Source organism: Blennius ocellaris (assembly GCF_963422515.1).
Source record: "Blennius ocellaris genome assembly, chromosome: 20".
NCBI lineage: Eukaryota > Metazoa > Chordata > Actinopteri > Blenniiformes > Blenniidae > Blennius > Blennius ocellaris.
Window position 1 is genome coordinate 20,886,945 of NC_137669.1, and position 18,433 is coordinate 20,905,377.

Consider the following 18,433-nt stretch of genomic DNA (forward strand, 5'->3'; position numbering starts at 1 on the left):
CTTAATCACTTTATTCATGTTTTTCATAATCCTAGAAGAGTAACATTTTTAATTGTTTTATTTCAATGTATTCCTTTGAAACACTGAAGTTTCAGATCTGAACTCGTTCTGATCCCCGTTTCATTTCACCATGTGACTATTTCTTCATTTCCCACTATTTAGATTTTCATCATGCAACCCGTCCTCGCCAAGACGTGAACGGATGAAGAAATGAACCGATGCTTTGGTGCAACACCACATTGTGTTTTATTGAATTTTCCCCAAAAGGTCCACAAGTTGTCTTTCACAGTCCTGCATGTACAACCCTGCATGAAATCAGAGTTTTTTTTCCAACAGTGACAGGAAATACACAGACAGTTTAACAACACTTAAAATATTGCTATCTATAAACTCTAAACCTTTCCAACCTGCGTTTCCGCCCACTGAACACTCTTTCAGACTCTTTTCGGGAAGTCCGGGGTTTCCGTCCGTCGTACATTCGTGCGTTTTCTCACAGGCAGGCAGGCGGGAAACAGTGATGAGTGTAAGACCGAAGAAAGCACTGCCAAGTCACATAAGCAGCTGAATCCATAAAGCTACTCTCAGATGGGGGAGAAACAACAACAACAACAACAACAAAAAGGTTCCTGAGGCGGATTCCTTTCACGTCAAAGGAAAACCTTTTTTGTTTTGTTTGTTTGTTTTGTATTGAAACAGAAGCACAGAGGTGATACAAAGCTAAGAAACAATTCAAGCTGTGATTAAGACGAGATTATCGGCATCAGTGTCTCAAGTGTTTGGCTCCAAAAGTGAATAAAAAAAACAAACAGGGATTTGCACAACGTAGACGACTAAAACATGGATGCACAGTGGTGTCGTGGTTCCAGGTTCGTGCCCTGGGGGGCTCTCCAGGTTTCCTCTAATTGAATGTGTGTGATTGTCCTGGGTGAACTCCTCATTCACAGTCAGCCGGGATCAGCCGCGTGGTCGACTTAAATAAGAAGTAAAATGTCCCATTTGAAAAGGTTTTTGGAGCCAAACACTTGTTGAGTTACATCCAACATAAAAGGCCCTCTGGTAGGTGATTTATTTTGGTTGTACCACAGACTTTTTATAAAGCGACTGGACTGGAGTCATTCGGGGCAACAGACGACGAACCAGCAGAACGAACGAGATAAATAAGATCAATTCAGGTAAAGTGCACGAGTGCTCATTCAAAAAAGAAAAAAACGAAGAAAAGAGGAACGGAAATACATTCATCAGCAGTTCATTCGTTCACTCATTCACTCGGTCAACGCGCCAGAACCAGGCGGGTGTGGTGTCGGTCGGCGAGTGTCGGTAAGGCAGCCGACTGTCAAACACGACCCTGGTCAACATGACTCAGCAGAAACAAACAAGAGTTCTGACAGCGACTCGGCGAGTCTCGGTCACAGTACAGACTGTTTCTAGAATCTGGGAGAGGAAAAAAAAAAAAATCACCTTCGCTTTTTCGTCCTCCATCGTAAACTTGTCCGCCACTGTAACGGAAACTGAACTGCCTTTTTTAAAAATTAAAAATAAAATAAAAACCTTCCGCAAAAAAGAAACGGCTCATGCAGACCCATGCGCACTGCAAATAATACGACTTCCAGGTCATCAGAGTATAAATAGAGGAGAAATAAAAGGAAAAATAAAGCCACGATAGTCGAGTACAAAGTCCACATTCATTCACACGTCGTTACAAACGTCCTCTTACCCACAATCCTTCTCTCTCTTCTGTGCTCGGTGACTTTTCACCATATTTTTACTTTTTATTTCTTTTCTTTTTTTTTATTTCAGTTTTGCAATCTTTCTTATGGAAAATTTGTACCTCTTGTCGTTTTTTTTGTCTTCTTTTTATATTTTTTATTTATTTTTTGCTTAAGTAGCCAAGGCCTTTTGCACCAAGGAGTAAACATAAATCATCATCTTATAAATCTCAGAGGTAGCGACCCGACAACTTACTCAGAGAGAAGATTGGCAGGTGGATAGATAAGACAGACAGACCAACGTAAACAAATGCTGCCTGTGGTTTAAGACGGCGTCTGTGAGTTGCAGAAGCAGCAAACGAGGGATGGAGAGAGAGGGGGCGAGAGAGAGAGAGAGAGAAAGAGAGAGAGAGAGAGAGAGAGAGAAAAGCTTTGAATTCAGGGAGAGTTCCGGTGGAAAAGTTTTCTAGGTGTATTTTTTTTGTGCAATGCCGAGAGCGGCGCCGCTCTCAGACGTAAAGGATGATGTTGCTGTCTGCGGGACAGTGAAGGCCTTCGGTGGAGGGGTTGGGCGCCCGGCACGACGCCGGCTGCTGCTGCTGTGGCGGCGGCTGCTGCTGCTGGCCACCCGCCGGGCGACAGCTCTTCGGGTGCGGCGAGTCGCAGTCGTCGGACGTCAGCTCGGCGATGTCGTCCGACTGCGTGTCGGACATCTCCAGGTCGCTGCGGATGCTCTCCGGCTGGGCCAGCGTCACGTCCCGCAGGCCCTCCCTGATGGACGCGCCGGGCGACAGGCCCAGCGCCGAGCCCGACAGGGCCCCGCCCCTCCTGGAGCTGCAGTCCTGAGGCTCCTCCCCGCCCGAGGCGGTCGCCGTGGCGACGGAGCCCGAGTGCGGGGCGAGGTCCTCCTCGCTGGTCAGGCAGAGGTGGCTGGGTTTGGTCTCGATGTCCACCTGGATCTCCAGGTTGGTGCACTCCCTGGACGGACACAAGACGGATTCCCACCTCGTTATTCACCCTTTTTTCAAAACCTAAACATTCGTCCCTCCTGGCCGTCGTGGACGTTATGTGAGGACGTGTCACCTGTCGGGCAGGGTGTAGGAGGAGATGATGGAGCCGGCCATCCCCCGGGTGCTGGCGCAGTCGCTTCCCGCTCCCAGACTCCCCGTCTCCCTCTGGGCTGACTCTTTAGCAAGTTCCCCTGCTTGAACCTCCAGCCTGCAACGACATGAGGATCATTTATTATTTATCTGAGCCGGAAGTTTTACTCATTTGACTCCTAAAAGCCTTAAAGTCCTTTTTCCTGATTTTTGACTCAAAAACCTCCAGGAAGCACTAAAAGAGTTTAAGTTAGTTTTTTATAGCAGAGGCTGGTCAAATATAACCCGTCCAGCAGAGGGCGCTACATCTAAACAATAGAAGAGCAGAAAACTATGGTTAGGATTCTATATTTTGCCCACTTTTTTCCTAATATCAGCAGAAATAACAAAATACTGAGTCCCAGAACGTGACAGTCGACTGTGGTGAGACGCTGCAGTGAAAATAACCCCGGTGAAATTATGACATCATCAACGCGGGCCGCGAGGGCGAGTTTTTAAAACCATGAAAAGCTTGTCAACGTCAGTCCACAGAAAATCCCTTTGGCAGAGAATGTTGAAGGTTCTGTTTTACAAAAAACAACTGCAAGAAAGCTCATGTGAAGATTTTTAAAGGAGCTACTTGTCAAGTATGACGCCGATTGAAAGCGATAAGAAAATCAAGTTACAAGCAACTTGATAGAAAAAAAATACATATATAATTTAAGCTTAAAAAGGCCAAAGCATCCTTCGTCCTTCATCCCTCTTCCTCACCTGCTGTATTTGCCGGTTCGAGTCCCCAGAGCTCCTCCGGCCAGCGTGTTGAAGTGCGGCGTGTCTCCCAGGGCGCCGGGGGCCACGGAGAGGCCCTCGCTGGGCGACGTGGTGCTCATCCCGCTGACGGCGCCGTCCAGGCTGCTCTCGCCCAGACTGGGGGACTTGAGGGCCCGCCAGGCGTCCGCCACTGCAGACGGGGGGGAGAGGAAACTCAGGTGAGGCGTTCAGCTTATTGTCCAACCAAGAAGAAGAAACACTATAAAGTGTGTATATATATATTTCACTTTTTAATTAAAATCAGTGTGCAAAGCCGTAAAAACACACCACTCTGAAGTACCCATGACTACAATATATTGTCTTATCAGTTAGTAATGTACATGACTTTTTATTTTTTTAATTCTAAAATGCAATGATTAGTCTAAAGTGGCAAACAGAAAAAAATAAAATCTGCTCTGCTTCTACTTGTCAAAAAGACAAATAATAATAAAACAAAAAGGCTTGGAATCTATCTACATTTTGTTTAATTTAATTAAAAGAAACCTGTAAAACATGAAACTGTCCCATAATAGTTCTATAAAGAAAATAGTGCCTCCAAGAGTAACACCTGGTTGATGGTGTGACGTTGAATAATCCAGTTGGACGTCTCTGGTTCTGTGCTCACCTGTGATTGGTCCGTCGTCCTCGTCGAAGTCGATCCTCACGCCGCGGCCCTTCCCTCTGCTCACGCCGCAGCCGCCGCCCCGGCACAGGGAGATGGGGACGACCCCGTACACGTAGGCCAACATGATGGGCACGCCGATGCCTGCAGACACACACGCCATTTTATTTACATTTTGACTACGTGCAGCCGGAACGATTTAGGTCCCTTTTGTAATTCGTACGTCGCCGACAGTGGTCACTCTCATGACCCGCGCTGACCACTAAATGACCGGGCCTCCGAAGGTCATTTAGTCAACCTACTGGCGAAATTCCAAATTGTATTTCGTGCGTTTCTTATTCTTTCTTCCGACTCCTGACTAATGCGCTAATTTGAAACACGCTCAAAAACTCACCAAATTTGGCAGGATCATCAGAAGTGGCGAAAAATTTTATAAAATGAAAAGAAATAACCCCCAGAGTGTATAATTTGCTCTCTAGCGCCACCTAGGTACACTAAATCGCCCACCACGGCCCGTAGGAATGTCGTAGAGAGATCAAACGAACGTCGAATTGTTCGTCTCATCAAGATCTACAACTCACGTGCTCTAACTTTGGCCCTAAATCCAACAGGAAGTCCGCTATTTGCCTTTCAAAGTAAGATTTTCGCCCAAAAAAGGCCCAAACAGAAAATCTACCTCCTCATAGGGCGAAGGTCGTATCGGTTCAACGAACATGTCCTGCAATAGAGGAAATTGTCTACTTCAAACATCTAGCGGGGATTTTTCTTACCTAGTTTGCTTTAGTTATACAACCGTTGCAGATCCCAGAGCGATGCTCTATTTTTGTTTTTTTTTATTATTCAGTGAAGATACATTTCAAAGCTTCAATCTCAGAATAAAAAAAACGCTTCTTTTGACTTACCCACGCTGACGGCTGCGATGACCGGGGCAGTGATGATGGACAGCGCCACGCCTCCGGTGATGGCCAGATTCCTCCTGTGGCGAGACGTCTTCTTCAGCTCGTAGTGGGCGTGAATCTGGAGCAACACAAATGCGGACGGGTGAAAAATGCGCCACGTGTGACTTCCGACATTTCGAGCTGGTTAAATATCAACGTTTGCAGGTTTGTTAATGAGCCGGCGACGACGCGGCGAAGCGTTCGGGACATTTCTGCCCCGCCGAGGAAAACTGCAGCTTATCTGCAATTAATCTTATTATTCAAGTACTGTACTTTGACAATAGAGGGCACATTGCAAAAAAGCTTTTTTGGGGGTCTCGAGACATTTGTGTAGAATTATAATCTTCAAAATAAATAATAATAAATAAATGAAACAAGTAGCGTCAAACCAGTAAGTTTATTTCTGGCATTAATTATTAACAGATATGTTAAAAATGACACAAATTGATGACTTTATGAAATAAAATGAAAAGAAAAAAGTGATTAGCAGCCCTGAAAGTCGCCTTTTTAACTCCACAGCAAACAGACGACCACCTTTTCTTTATTAACTGTGTATGTTCATACTGATGGAGACTTTCCCTGCAGGAGATTCATCCCCGCTTGTTCCTGAACTCCGGTTTTCCACGGCGGCTCATTTCAGCTTTGAAACCGTCCTGAAGGTTAAGGAGGAAAGCCGTTTCCTTACCGCCGCACAAGATTCAGAAAGAACCTGGAGCACGACGAGCTTCTCAACACTCCAGTGTTCTACACTTTAATCTACAGGGACTCTGTGCAGTTCCACTGCTTGCCAGAAGAGGGTACTGCTGCAGCATTTAGATTATAGAGCCAAACACCAACCAGCATGAATTTCTCTCCTACAAACTGACGTCACTTAGAATTAATGCCATCATATATTTAGCTCTACAACTGTCTGACCATCTGCAGGCACATATGGGTTCCTGAGATAAATGTGAAAACAAAGCTATTTAACACTTGTAGAGTATTTGGCAAAAAAAAAAAAGAAGTTTTCCAGTATTGCAATATCCTCCAAGAACAGCTTCGGGGTTGAGGTTTCTCTGCAAGAGGACGTCAGGGTGAAACCAAGAGGCTGCAAAACTGTGAAATCCTGATACTCGTCAGGGGAAAGTTGTGAAACTCAAACTCTGCGCCGTGTTGCATCACTTCTGAGGTTTACCACCTCCGGTTTCAGAAGCCGAGCGAATGAAGGCCGGACGCAGCGCAAGCCGAGTTCCCCGACAAGGGAAAGTCAGTTTTGACCTGGTCTGACCCACTTCCATCACCTGTTCCACCACACGGCTCCAACCCGACGGCCTGCAGACGCCCTGCAGACGCCCTGCAGACGCCCTGCAGACGCCCTGCAGACGCCCTGCAGACGCCCACACAGCACTGTGGTGACGAGGTGCTGACGTCAGCATAACAACCTCCTCCATCTCCGTTGTTCTAGCAGCACCACCTCTCATCTCTTTACCTGGTCTGTCCCCTTGTCCTACACGCCAGAGGTTTCTTTAAAAAAAAAAAATGGAGGTGTCTCACCTTCCGGCCCACGTAAACCGGGATGCCGATGACCATGGCGGGAACGGCGATGCCCGCGATGAGGGTGATGCCGACCGGAGCGCCGATCAGAGTTCCCAGCTGCCACAAGATCTTCTTCTTCCTGCTCCATGGCTTCTTCCCCCAGAAGGTACAGCCAGAGGGACTGAGGAGGAGGAGGAGGAGGAGGAAGAGGAAGATGAGGAAGCACACCCCAGCAGGACAGAAGAAGACAAAACGGAGGGAAGAACATTGTCATTCGATGTGTTTAAAGTGGAAGTTCACACATACAAACACATGATTTCACCTAAAGCAGAAGCACACGTGTTTTACTTTGAGTTGAGACGTTCTCTCTGTGCTTCGGTGGGTTTTTGAACCCCAACATTTACTTTGTGAGTAATCCAGTACTCCAGTAATCCAGTAGTAGATTATTTAAAGGACCCCATTATAAAGCCGTAAAGAAGATAGACGGATGCAATATGGAGTGACCACGTTGCTAAATAAACCTTCTAATGCTTAAATAAAACAGAGAAACCTGTAAGAACCCCCAATAAAGTCTTCGTACTTTGACGCCTCCAACAAACTGGTTTAAGTGAAACCAGAAGAAAAATCATTAGTCTGAAAATGAGACTTTTAAAAGTTCGCGGGAGGAGCTTCAATGGCGTTTTTGGAGTCGGACAAACAGAAAAGCTCAGGCAGAAGAACCTGGTTCCCTGGAAAACACAGTTTATTACTGGACGGACACAGAGACACGTCTCACAGCTGGAGAAGCTGGACATTGACGTCCTTCTGTTCCGCGACGCCGACGTCAAATGAAAAATCGACAGTCACGAGCAACTTAAAAGATTCTAAAAGATTACACGTCGCCTTCATTTGTTGCGCGGTTTTGTCGATAGCTTGATTCCACTTGTGGCCACGTAACCGTGGAGACGGAGACGGGTGAAGTGGACGCGGTGCGTTGGCCTACCTGAGGTAGTGCAGGTCGGAGATCTCCTTCATGCAGAGCCAGCAGAACTCGCAGCCGCACACGGCGCAGGTCATGTGGTTGCAGCTGCCGTCGTTCATCTTGATGATGTAGGCGCCGCAGCGAGGACACGGCTTGATGTCGTCGGCTGCAGACGATCAGACAAGCGAAGGGATTGTTTAGACGCGGAAGGGATTTAAGGATTTAATCACCAAAAAACCAAAATGAAGCCAAAAAAAAAAACAAAAAAAGTGAAAGAATTGAATTAAAACAGCTGAACGTCACTTATTCTTTGTTCTTCTACAGATAAACCGATAAGAATTTAAAAATATCTTGTTTTGTTGTGACTGAATGTAAGAAGAAAGGCTTTTATTTGATCAGTTTTTACAGACATGTGTTTGAAATAACTATCTACTTCATCATTTTAAAGTTATTGAATTAATACGACATATATTAAACGTCTGGGATGTTATTTCGCCTCACTGAAAGCACAACTTGATTCTATAGTTCAACCGTTGTGTTGTAACGTCAAATGCATCAATCAGGAGGCACCGTCTCCTCCATGTATTATATAATTTCCATCCATCCACAGTTATTAGTTTAAAAGAAACAGGGAGAAAAAGAGACGTTAACACAGACACTCTCTCATGAAAGGGTTCAAATAAACATAAATGAAAACGTTTGCTTTGTCGTTACTCCGTGTCTGAGATTATAATGAACATGATTTGACTTGAAGATCAAATTAAAGAAAAAAATAGCTGAGATGATTTTCTTTCAAAGCTTTTTTTCCACCGTTGGCAGTGAAATCAAAGCCCATTAGTGGAATGGACGGAACAATAGCAGCACTTTGTCCTCGAAAACCTTTAAAGAGAGAAACAGACCAAAAAGAGGACAAAGAAAAAAAGAAAAAAGGACTGAGAGAGAGAGTTCACTGCTTCTTCTGCTCACTGGGAAAACTCACTGCTCTTTAAAGGGCATTTTAACTTGAAGTTACTCTGACAGATGTGGTTAAAGTGTGTGTGTGTGTGTGTGTGTGTGTGTGTGTGTGTGTGTGTGTGTGTGTGTGTGTGTGTGTGTGTGTGTGTGTGTGTGTGTGTGTGTGTGTGTGTGTGTGTGTGTGTGTGTGGTTTTGTTTGTGTATTCTGTATTCTGCTGACACCACTGGACTCCCTCCCTCTGGCCTCCATTTCCACTTCGCTCTCCTCCTCTTTTCCATTCCTCCTTTTATCTCCGAATCTCTCTGTCTCTCTCTCTGTCTCTCTCTCTCTCTCTCTCTCTCTCTCTCTCTCTCTCCCTCTCTCTCTCCCTCCCATGACGACGTGTGTCTGTCTGTACGGAGCGTCTGAAGCAGCAGCGACAGACAGAGACACACAGACAAGGACCTTTTTTTTAAAATGATCATTATTATTATCATGAGTGTCTTTCAAGTGTCCTGGACGCCCGTCTGTCCCTCTGGACACCCAGACTGGGAGTGATTTAACGGAGGAGGACGAGAGGCAGCTGGAGAGATTTATTTAATGGTGTTTTAATCACAGCAAGATTAAATACGTGGCGGCAAAGGAAGAGAATTTTTATGTTTGGGAACATTTGGGCGCAGCCCGTCAGGTGTCGTGTGTTTTTAGAGATTTTTGCTTGTGGAGCTTACACAAGTCAAACCACATTTTGACTTTGTGTTTGAGTGAATCCGAACTGGGCGGCGTCACAGTGAGAATAAACAAACGTCAATGTACTCATAATGTATGTGTGTGTGTGTGTGTGTGTGTGAACGTTGGATTTGTTCCACTTCAAAAAGCTGCAATTTGAACAATTTTATCATTTTGACATGAAACATGACGGGATGGGAGAAGGCTGCAGACATTTGTATTTTAGTGTGTGCTGCTCACCGGGCCCCTGCTCCTGTGTGTAGCTGGGGGAGTGGTTGCTGTGGGTGTGCAGGGACTGCGCCCTCTGCTGGCGGGCCGAGTCGCAGGTCTGGTTGGGGTGCCAGGCCTGCTTACAGTGGTAGCAGAACTCCGCGCCGCAGCCGTCCCTGCGACAAACCAGCCGGGGACAGCTGGCACAGCCCGAGGCGATCACGGCAAACCTGAGATGTGGGGAGGGGGGGGGGGGGGGGGGGGGGCAGAGGAGAGATGGAGGAGGAAGGAGGGGGAGAGAGAGAGAGAGAGAGAGAGAAGAGGGGGTGAAAGGAGTTATAATAAGGCCGAGAGGGAAGTTCCAGGCTGAGCGAGTGGCTGGTGAATCACATCCAGACAAAACATGATCCGGCGCTCCACCGCAGCCTCCACATCGCCAGAAAGTTCTCGGCCCAAACGTATCAAAACCGACAAACCGGAGACTGGATGTTAAAATATTGTCGCCGTGGTAACGAGGAAAACAGGCCCAGTTGAATAAAGCTTAAAACAGCCGAATGCCAACACAACTGTGGAGGTCATGAATGCAAACATATTAGAGTATAGATAAAAGAAATACAGATGAAAACACATTATTCATTTATTTAGTTGTTTTGCTCTGCTCATTCAACCCACGGTCTCACTTTGAGGAGAGATCGGTACAGGAACAAATAAACTGTTTTTGTTGTTTAACCTTCAAATTGGTTAATTATTTTTCATTTACTACATCAGTTCATTAGTTCTTATATATATATATATATATATATATATATACACTTTCATCATACATCAATAGTAATATTTTTCTTTTAATTTGACTTTGAACAAACCAGTGTTACATCACACATGCAAAACACAGCGAAACCTTAAATGGGAAAATTGAAATCATGCAAATCAAAACCATTGGAAACTCGTCTCAGCGATTATCTGTGAGGAACTTGATTACATGAGAACACACAAACAAACAAAACGCGATGAATAGAGCACATTATTATTACTGTATTATTATTATTACTTCACCCTCCACAGCATCACTAGTTCACAGTTTGCCCTGCGTCTCCCCGTCGCTCCACTTCCTCACAACTCCGTGATCTAAGACTGCGTGAGACCTCCAGACCCAAGTGATCAGCGACACATTACATAACGAAGATGCAACTTCAGATAAGCTGACAAGGCAGAGCAAAGCACGTCCAGTGTGGTCACTAATGGGAACGTTATGAAGCCCGAGAGCCTCGGAAGAACGAGCAGATCTGATCAATAGAGTTTCCAACGGCACGGAAAGAGAAGTGGAAAGGCCGCCGGAGGTCAGTCGATATGGATTTGGGAGAAGAGAATAGTGGGGAGAGAAGAGAGAAGGGAGTTTGAGAGGCGAGACGACATGACTGTGTTAAAAATGCTAATAGCCTCTGTTGAACTGTGTTCGAGGCGGAACTCTCAAATAGCCTGAATATAATAGGAACTATACCTGAATATTTACACAACTGAAACACTGTGAGAGGAAACAAAACAAATCGGAAGGAATTATGTTAAATTCAGGAAAGAAAACCCAAGATGGCATATTGCAGGATGACGAGGGGGAAAAAAAGCAGGAAATTGAAGAAAGGGTGAGAGACGGTGATATGAAAGAGTGTCAATCACTGCAGGAATCACAAAGGATTCCCGTCACGGAGGACTGTCACCAAGCTAAGTGGGAGAAAACAAGTCGGAGGAGTGAAAACAAAGGCAGAGCCGGGATTTCAATGTTTTTTGTGGGTTTTTTTCCCTCCTCAGCCGTGACAAATAACAAAGACGCTGCCACTTTGCTGCAACACGAGTTTGTGCTTTTAAGTGCTTCTATTAAAAGGGTGTGGGGTAAAAAAAAAAAAAAAAAAAAAAAAAGGGGGGAGCATGGAAAGAAGTGATAACACCATTAACTGTCCTGGCACGCCTCCGACAGGTCCGTCATCGCCACACGTCGGATTCGCCGACTCGTCGAACGCGTTGTCCGGACAAGACCAGACAAGATGTGGCATTCCTGCGGAGACTCGTCAGCTCAAAACAAACATCTGCACAAAGCATCCAACTGTAATTTGAAAAAAGAAAAGAAGAAGAAATGTTTCCAATAAGGCTGGAAGGTCACCGAATGGACTGGATGCCTCAATAAGTGGATAAACTTTGGGTTAGCGAGGCAAAAAAAAAATAACACAGAGAGATGCCGGTTTAGCATTTTTTTTTGTTTTGTTTTGTTGTTGTTTTTCCTGCAACATCAGCACTTTGGTTCAAACTCCTGAAGAGAAACAGCAGCGGCTTCAGATGACTAATGAACAAGCTCTCCACAAGAAAAGCCACTTTGTTAACCATTCCTCTTTTTCTTTTTTTTGTTATAAACATCCTTCATCTAACCACTGTGTGAAAACCAGGTCCGTCATCTGAGGCAGCGTTTCAGGGTTTATTGTTATTTACGATGTATTGTGTTTCATTTGGAGGGACTTTCTCCCTGACTGCAGAATATTACATCAAATAAATGGCTTAGAAAATAAATAGTCAATTAAAAATAAATGAATTTAATTAGGAAAATATAGCAAATTGAATGAAAAAAAGATAGATTCCATGCAAACTCCGATGATGAAGCCCCAGGAGGATCAGAACATGTAGCTCTTAAACAGATAAAAGAATAAATGACTTCTACAGCAACAAAAAAAAGAAGGCAAATCAAAGCTTTAACTAAATGAAAGGGTTTGTTATTATCCACTATCAGAGTGAGGGTGAGGATGGTAAGATGAGCTAATTAACAATGAACACAAAGTACAGCCGAGTCTAATGAAACATTATTTGATTTACAGGTGTTTAATCGCCGGCTGAATAAGTGAAACTGTGACCTGATGAAGGAACATAATTAATAATACAATTCACTCAGAGGGACGACTGAAAAAAAAAACCCTGAACTGAATTCACAATAATTTAGTTCGATAATAAAAAGAAATTGTGATAAAGTCTACTTCGTCTGCATTATTATTTTCTAAAAAGGAACATTTCTATCTATTTTTGCAAGGATTTAAATGATCCTCTTGGTCAAAATGTCTTCTTTAGTTTAGTTGAGTCTCTTCCTGTGATATGATATTTTCTCTGATCGCTGGTGAAACATCTTCATCCGATTATTATCTTGCTGCACAGAGAGCAATTCAGTCTGACGCTTCCTGGACGAGAAAAAAACACCCAGTGGGATAATAAAAAATGAGGGGAGGTAAAACAAGGAGGGTAAAAGGGGGCGTAAAGGCAGAGAAGTTTTACTGGTTAAACTTTTCCGTGTCGAATGGAGGTCAACGCAGTTTAAAAGCTTCACAGACGATTGACAATGAAGCGCCTGAACAGATCGTACATCCATCACTATTTACCCTCGAGCACAAGTCTGAACGGTGAGAGGAAACAGAAATCGCGACAATAACTTCACCCAGAAGAGCCTCAATCGTCCAATCCCACGAGAGATGCTCTCAGTACGAGGTCAGAGTGTGAACCGCCATGAACAGGCTAAAATATTAATATGACCAAAAGCGACGATGCGAGAAACCAAGAATGAATATGAGACAAAGCAAAGGGCAGAATACAAAATGAAATATTAATTCAGAATAGTTCAGAGTCGTCACACATTCTAGCAAATCTAAAAGGAACAACATGATAAACATGGCTGCTGACATGTTGAGGGAAAATGTGCAGAGCCAGTGAGTCCTGCTGAGTCCGTAGATGCTATGCTACGCTATGCTACGCTACGACGTGCTCGCTCTGTTCAGCAACCAGGTGAGCGAACGACATGAACATCGTCGCTGCATCGGTGTGACTCACACAGACACAAGAAAAACATCGGCCGCCAAACACAAAATCACCACACACACACACACACACACACACACACACACACACACACACACACACACACACACACACACACACACACACACACACACACACACACACACACACACACACACACAAAGTCCAGCGAGCACGTATTGATCCGCTTAATTAATTCTCAACTCCCGTTACCCCTGGCAACACTGCTTCTTATGCTGCAACGATAGTCTCCATAGCAACTGACAGCCAGAGGACCCGTCTTTGTTCTCACTGGATGCTCCCGCTCCGGCAATCACACAGGTCTGGACCTGATTTGGCAGATGTGGGCGGCGGGTCAGAGGTGAACCGCCGAGCGCCGGCGGTTACGAGACGTCAGGCGGTTCCAGCATGTCCACATCTCCACCGAAATCAAAAGTGTCAGACGTTTCCTAATGAGGAGTCGCCGTCATCTAAACTGTGTTCGTGGGGCTTTATTTTATCACACGGGGGCTTTATGCCAATGCAATTAAAGGTTTCTTTTATCGCAGGATAAACAACAAGAATGATGGGCTGTTTGATTGTTTTAGAAAAAATAATTTAAATTACAGGAAATAAGACGTGCTGAACAACTCTTGGTAAATAGAGAGAGAAAGTAGATCTCTCGGTCTGGAAGAAGAATCGACAGTGTCCACTGGAAGAAGTACAGATTTAAATAAATGTAACTAGTAACTAGAATGTTTATCACTTCAGTCGTCTCAGTGCTCAGTTTAAAATGATCACTTTACTCGATTCGGACACACAAACCATTCACATCACCTGACTAACAGAGATGAACACAATCTGGAAATCAGCATCTAGGACCCTTCAACTTGAGGACAAAAAGCTATTTGACGATGTGTGGACTGCCATACGACACCGAGTGAAACAAAACCCCCGGTGCTGCATCATGTTTCCTTGATGACCAAGCATGACAACAAGGGGAGGGAAAACTCACTGGAGAAACCAGGAGCAATATGAGGAGGAGGTGCAGATTAATCCTCCTCAGCCGGACAAGAGAAGTGACGAGGCGGGTCACACCTGTGGCCCTGCGATTGAGACGCTTGGATTATTTTAGGAACCACAGTGTGTTTATACTGAACCTAAACCTGCTTTTTCATCAAAACGTCATGATTCTACAATGTGGGGACATTTTCCAGGCGTCATGCAACGCAAGTCAGGTCATTCATGAGCTTTTTGACTCCATGAATCGCAGATGTCTGTTCAACCCTCCTCACAACCTTCTGTGTGTTCAGGTCTTTCTGCTCCGTCACGTCAGTTAACTCCGTCTGTGTCTTTTCTTTTCTTTATTCCGACCTTCCCCAGAGGTTCACCACGTCTGTCCAGTTGCACTTTGACTTGGAAGACAAACTTTGAAATGTGGGGAGTTTCAGCTTCTTACTCATGTTTCTCTCAGAACAGAAGAGGAAGCAGAGCAGGACAAAACCCATTTCTGCTATTGAATCGTAATGTTCTGTTAGTAGTGACCGCTTTTTCTTTTTTTTTTTTTATTCAACTATCTGCCAGTTTATCTTGGGGCACATTTAAAGATGTGGTTGATAAAACTCAGAACTTCCACCGAGCGAAGGGGAACTCCAGAGTTGGGTGATTATTGTCTTTTGGAGTTTTTCCACTTTCACTTTCCCCGCTGCCAACTGACCCACTTCATGTGTAAATATGTCAGTGTGGCTGGAACTCTCCCTCACGGAGCCGCCGTCCAATACAAGCACCTGAAGTACGGTGCATTTTACGAAACTTTCCACAAAAAGTCCATTCTCAACTGTATACTTTACGGCTGCACTGAGGAAATTCACAGGCGAATCACAGTTTCAGTGGACGTCTGCTGTCCAGCAGGACAGAACTCCTCAGATCTCCCAGGTGTGTTTATGTATGAGTCTGATGCTGTTTCCCTCCCCCTTCTTCTTCTTTGTGGGGAATAACAATTTGGACTTATTCAACTTGATCTGCTCTAGACCGGTGCTGAGTCACTGCTGGCGTCAGACAGAAAACTGTCCCACTAAACATGTAGGTCACCGTTCAAACTGAGCCGCGGTCCCACTGCCACGCCAACGCAATCACATTTCTGGCTTTGACTCATTTAAATTGCTCCGGCTTTCGTCACCTCGTCCCTGGTTTTAAAGTCCCCGATACAACCTGTTCACACACAAATCACATTGAAATGTTTGTGCCGGATTGGACTTTATCCTGGGGGGGGTTAAGAACTGCAGTCATTTTCAGAATAAAAGGCTACGAACTTCAGACGAGCTTTGTTTTGTGGCGCCAAACTGTAAGTGAGAGTTTCAGACTATAAATGACGTATAGAGTATTATAAATTAAAACATCGTCCTACTTTTTATTGCACCGTCACAAAATAGAAGCGGTGTGAGAACCGACTGAGAACTTCAATAACCTCTGCTCTAAAATACATCCTATTATTTTTGGTAGATTTCACACGAGAAGCCGAAACCAAAAAAAGAAAAAGAAAAAACAAAATGCATGAAGGTCTGTGTGGTTGGATTCTTGCAGAAACCGCACAGACGCAACAGCTTTCCCTCGCGACGGCACCTGTATGAGTGTACAAAAACCTAGAGCTGCATATCTGCCTCCTTCTCGTCCCACACACACACATGTACAAACACACACACACACACACAGTAAACCAGTCCTGCTTTCTGTGATGAAACAACCGCCTCTCATTTGTTCCAGAAACCTCTCTCCAAACTCATGTGGCCCTCCCTCCTCCGACCACAGCTCTCTCCTCCGCTTTCAAACTTCCCTGAACACTCCAGGTCTCTTCTTCACAACCCAGACAAGCAAATCCACTTATTAAGACAACTGAGCTCATCTGACATCCAGAGAACGACGAGCGAGAAGAGAATTGGAGAAATTACCAAACAATTGAGTGACGTCAGAGAGGAAGAGAGAGAGAAAAGGGAAGCGTGAGGCTGATCACTACAATACAACATCCATGCTTTCATTACGAGGGTTATTAGAGAGCGACGTGTTGCCAGTCGGAGCCAGATGCTGCCCTGAATACACTTCATTTATCTTTCCTGGCTTTGAGCAAACTGACAATAGATCATTACCTCCAACATCTGCCACGGATAAACCAAAATGCCTCCTGCGTTATCTTTCCCCACGTTTGACGTCTCAGTCGTGATGGATTGGTTTCTGTTTCCTTCAACAACTTATTCTCCTTTTATTAACTGCACAAGTTTAATTTCCTTCAGGTCACCAAAGTTTATTTAAAAGCCAGATGTATGATGAAGAAAAGGCTCTGAGGCGAATTTTAAAACACTAACAATCAAGAATATTTTTAAACATATTTACACATTTTACATATTTTTAAACCTATAAACACACTGGGACAGGTTTTTTCTGAACTATTGAGTCATTTTTGTAATAGTAATATTAAACGGTGGCAGATTGAAAATGCCGCTATTGTTAAAATGTTTTAAGAAATGACCAAACAATATATTTTCTGCCCTTGAACACTTCCCCATAAGGTCTTAATCACAAATACTGTGTATCTTGACTTTATAATAGATTAAGTACACGTGTAAAATGTGATTTCCTGTTGAATTGCTGTCTTGCTAAAAGCAGAACTCGTTCTAATAAGAACAAAAGTATAGATTCTAAAATGCACTTGACAATAAAAGTAAAATTCCAGTTCTATTGATACGCAATGTCTTTTAAAAACTCCTTAAACTTTTTGGGAGTGTTGCTGGAGGAGTGGTGGTCATGTTAATAGGGTGTGTTGATAATTCATGACTAATGTAATGTGTAATGTGTGTCAGGGTGGAAACAGCTGCTTCATCTGTAGCAATAATGCAGACCATGATCCAACACGTATCATCAATTTGAGTCAAAATCAAAACCATTTTGAAAATTAAAAAGCCAGATTGAAATCGACAGAAATCCAACGAGCATTCGAACGTCGTCAATCTTCATTTTTCGTGGCTTAAATATACGTTTGCTGGACAAAGTTAGACGGCTTTGTGAGCAGCCTCTGGCCTTGGTGATGTACAATAAGTCTGCGTCTTTCTCAAACAATGAGCAGCGAAGACACGAAGGCCGCATCAGGGTCGACCTATTTGATAACAGCACTGAAACACGGAGACCAGACAGGCAGAGGGAGGACAGGAAGTGATGAGCACAAGGTCAGAGGAACAAATAAAGTGAGCTCATAGACGTATTTCATGAACACCAAGTCCACGTCTGAGCGTCAGTGTTACTTACGGGAGTGTTGATGCGTTAATTTCTAAATCAACTCGTTCACCACAACGGACCAGGAGATGGTTTCTTACCCGCAGTCGGGCGCCGGGCACCATCGGCAGTCCGGGTCGGAGGCGAGACACCTCCTCAGCAGGAACTCCTCGTACTTCTCCAGCAGCGCCGCGTCGTCCAAGATGTCGGCCACCTGCCGCGGCGCCAGGCGCTCGGCGCACTCCGGGCAGCTGAGCTGGACGCGGCTCTCCGTGATCTCGATGCGGAGGTACTGGCGCAGGCAGCAGAGGCAGGAGCGGTGGCTGCAGCCCAGCAGCTCGGGGAGCTGGTCGGCGGGCTGGCGCACCAGGCACAGGGGGCACTCGAGGAGGTTGGCCTCCCCGGAGGAGGAGGCGACGCCGGTGGTGGCGGCGGCGGCGGCGGCGGCGGCTCCACCTGGGGAAGGCTGGCTGTCAGAGAGGGGCTTTGACGGCGTGCTGGAGGCCGCGTCCTGGGGGGTCGTGGCCACTGTGGTGGTGGTGGAGGTGGTGGTGGTGGCGGGCGTAGCGCTAGCCGCAGCAGGGGCTGGACTCAAGGCGGAGGGGAGCAGCTGCGTCTGGTGGTGTTGGTGATGGAGGGATAGAGGGGTGGGCGCCGCCCCCTTGGCGGCCCGGCCGCCCCGTGAGCCCCGCTTGCTGTGGAATAGGCTGTGGAAGGAGATGCGACCCGGGCGCTTGCCAGGCGCACGGCACTTTGGGTTGGGAACGCCGCTCACCGAGGAGTGAGGCGACTCCGAGTCCTTCTCCGAGCCCATTCTCCCCACGAGGGTGGATTACGGTCCCCTGA

The 18,433-nt window shown here is 45.4% G+C and overlaps 1 protein-coding gene across 1 annotated transcript; it reads right to left on the reverse strand.

Moving 5' to 3' along the window:
* Positions 1–229: 229 nt before the first annotated feature.
* rnf19b (ring finger protein 19B) lies at positions 230–18,433 on the reverse strand. Its single transcript, XM_080516313.1, has 9 exons — positions 17,689–18,433; positions 9,533–9,732; positions 7,653–7,797; positions 6,689–6,851; positions 5,120–5,234; positions 4,221–4,361; positions 3,557–3,746; positions 2,790–2,924; positions 230–2,684 (listed from the first exon to the last, which is right to left on the reverse strand). The coding sequence occupies exons 1-9, from the start codon at positions 18,399–18,401 to the stop codon at positions 2,216–2,218; spliced, it is 2,271 nt and encodes a 756-aa protein (XP_080372439.1). The 5' UTR covers positions 18,402–18,433; the 3' UTR covers positions 230–2,215.

Bases quoted from the DNA above. Each gene is read 5' to 3' on its own strand.
- rnf19b (XM_080516313.1), bottom strand. From the start codon at position 18,401: ATGGGCTCGGAGAAGGACTCGGAGTCGCCTCACTCCTCGGTGAGCGGC. The intron at 4,362-5,119 runs GTAAGTCAAAAG...GTGTGTCTGCAG, and splicing joins CATCGCAGCCGTCAGCGTGG to GCATCGGCGTGCCCATCATG. The intron at 2,925-3,556 runs GTGAGGAAGAGG...ATGTCGTTGCAG, and splicing joins CGAACCGGCAAATACAGCAG to GCTGGAGGTTCAAGCAGGGG.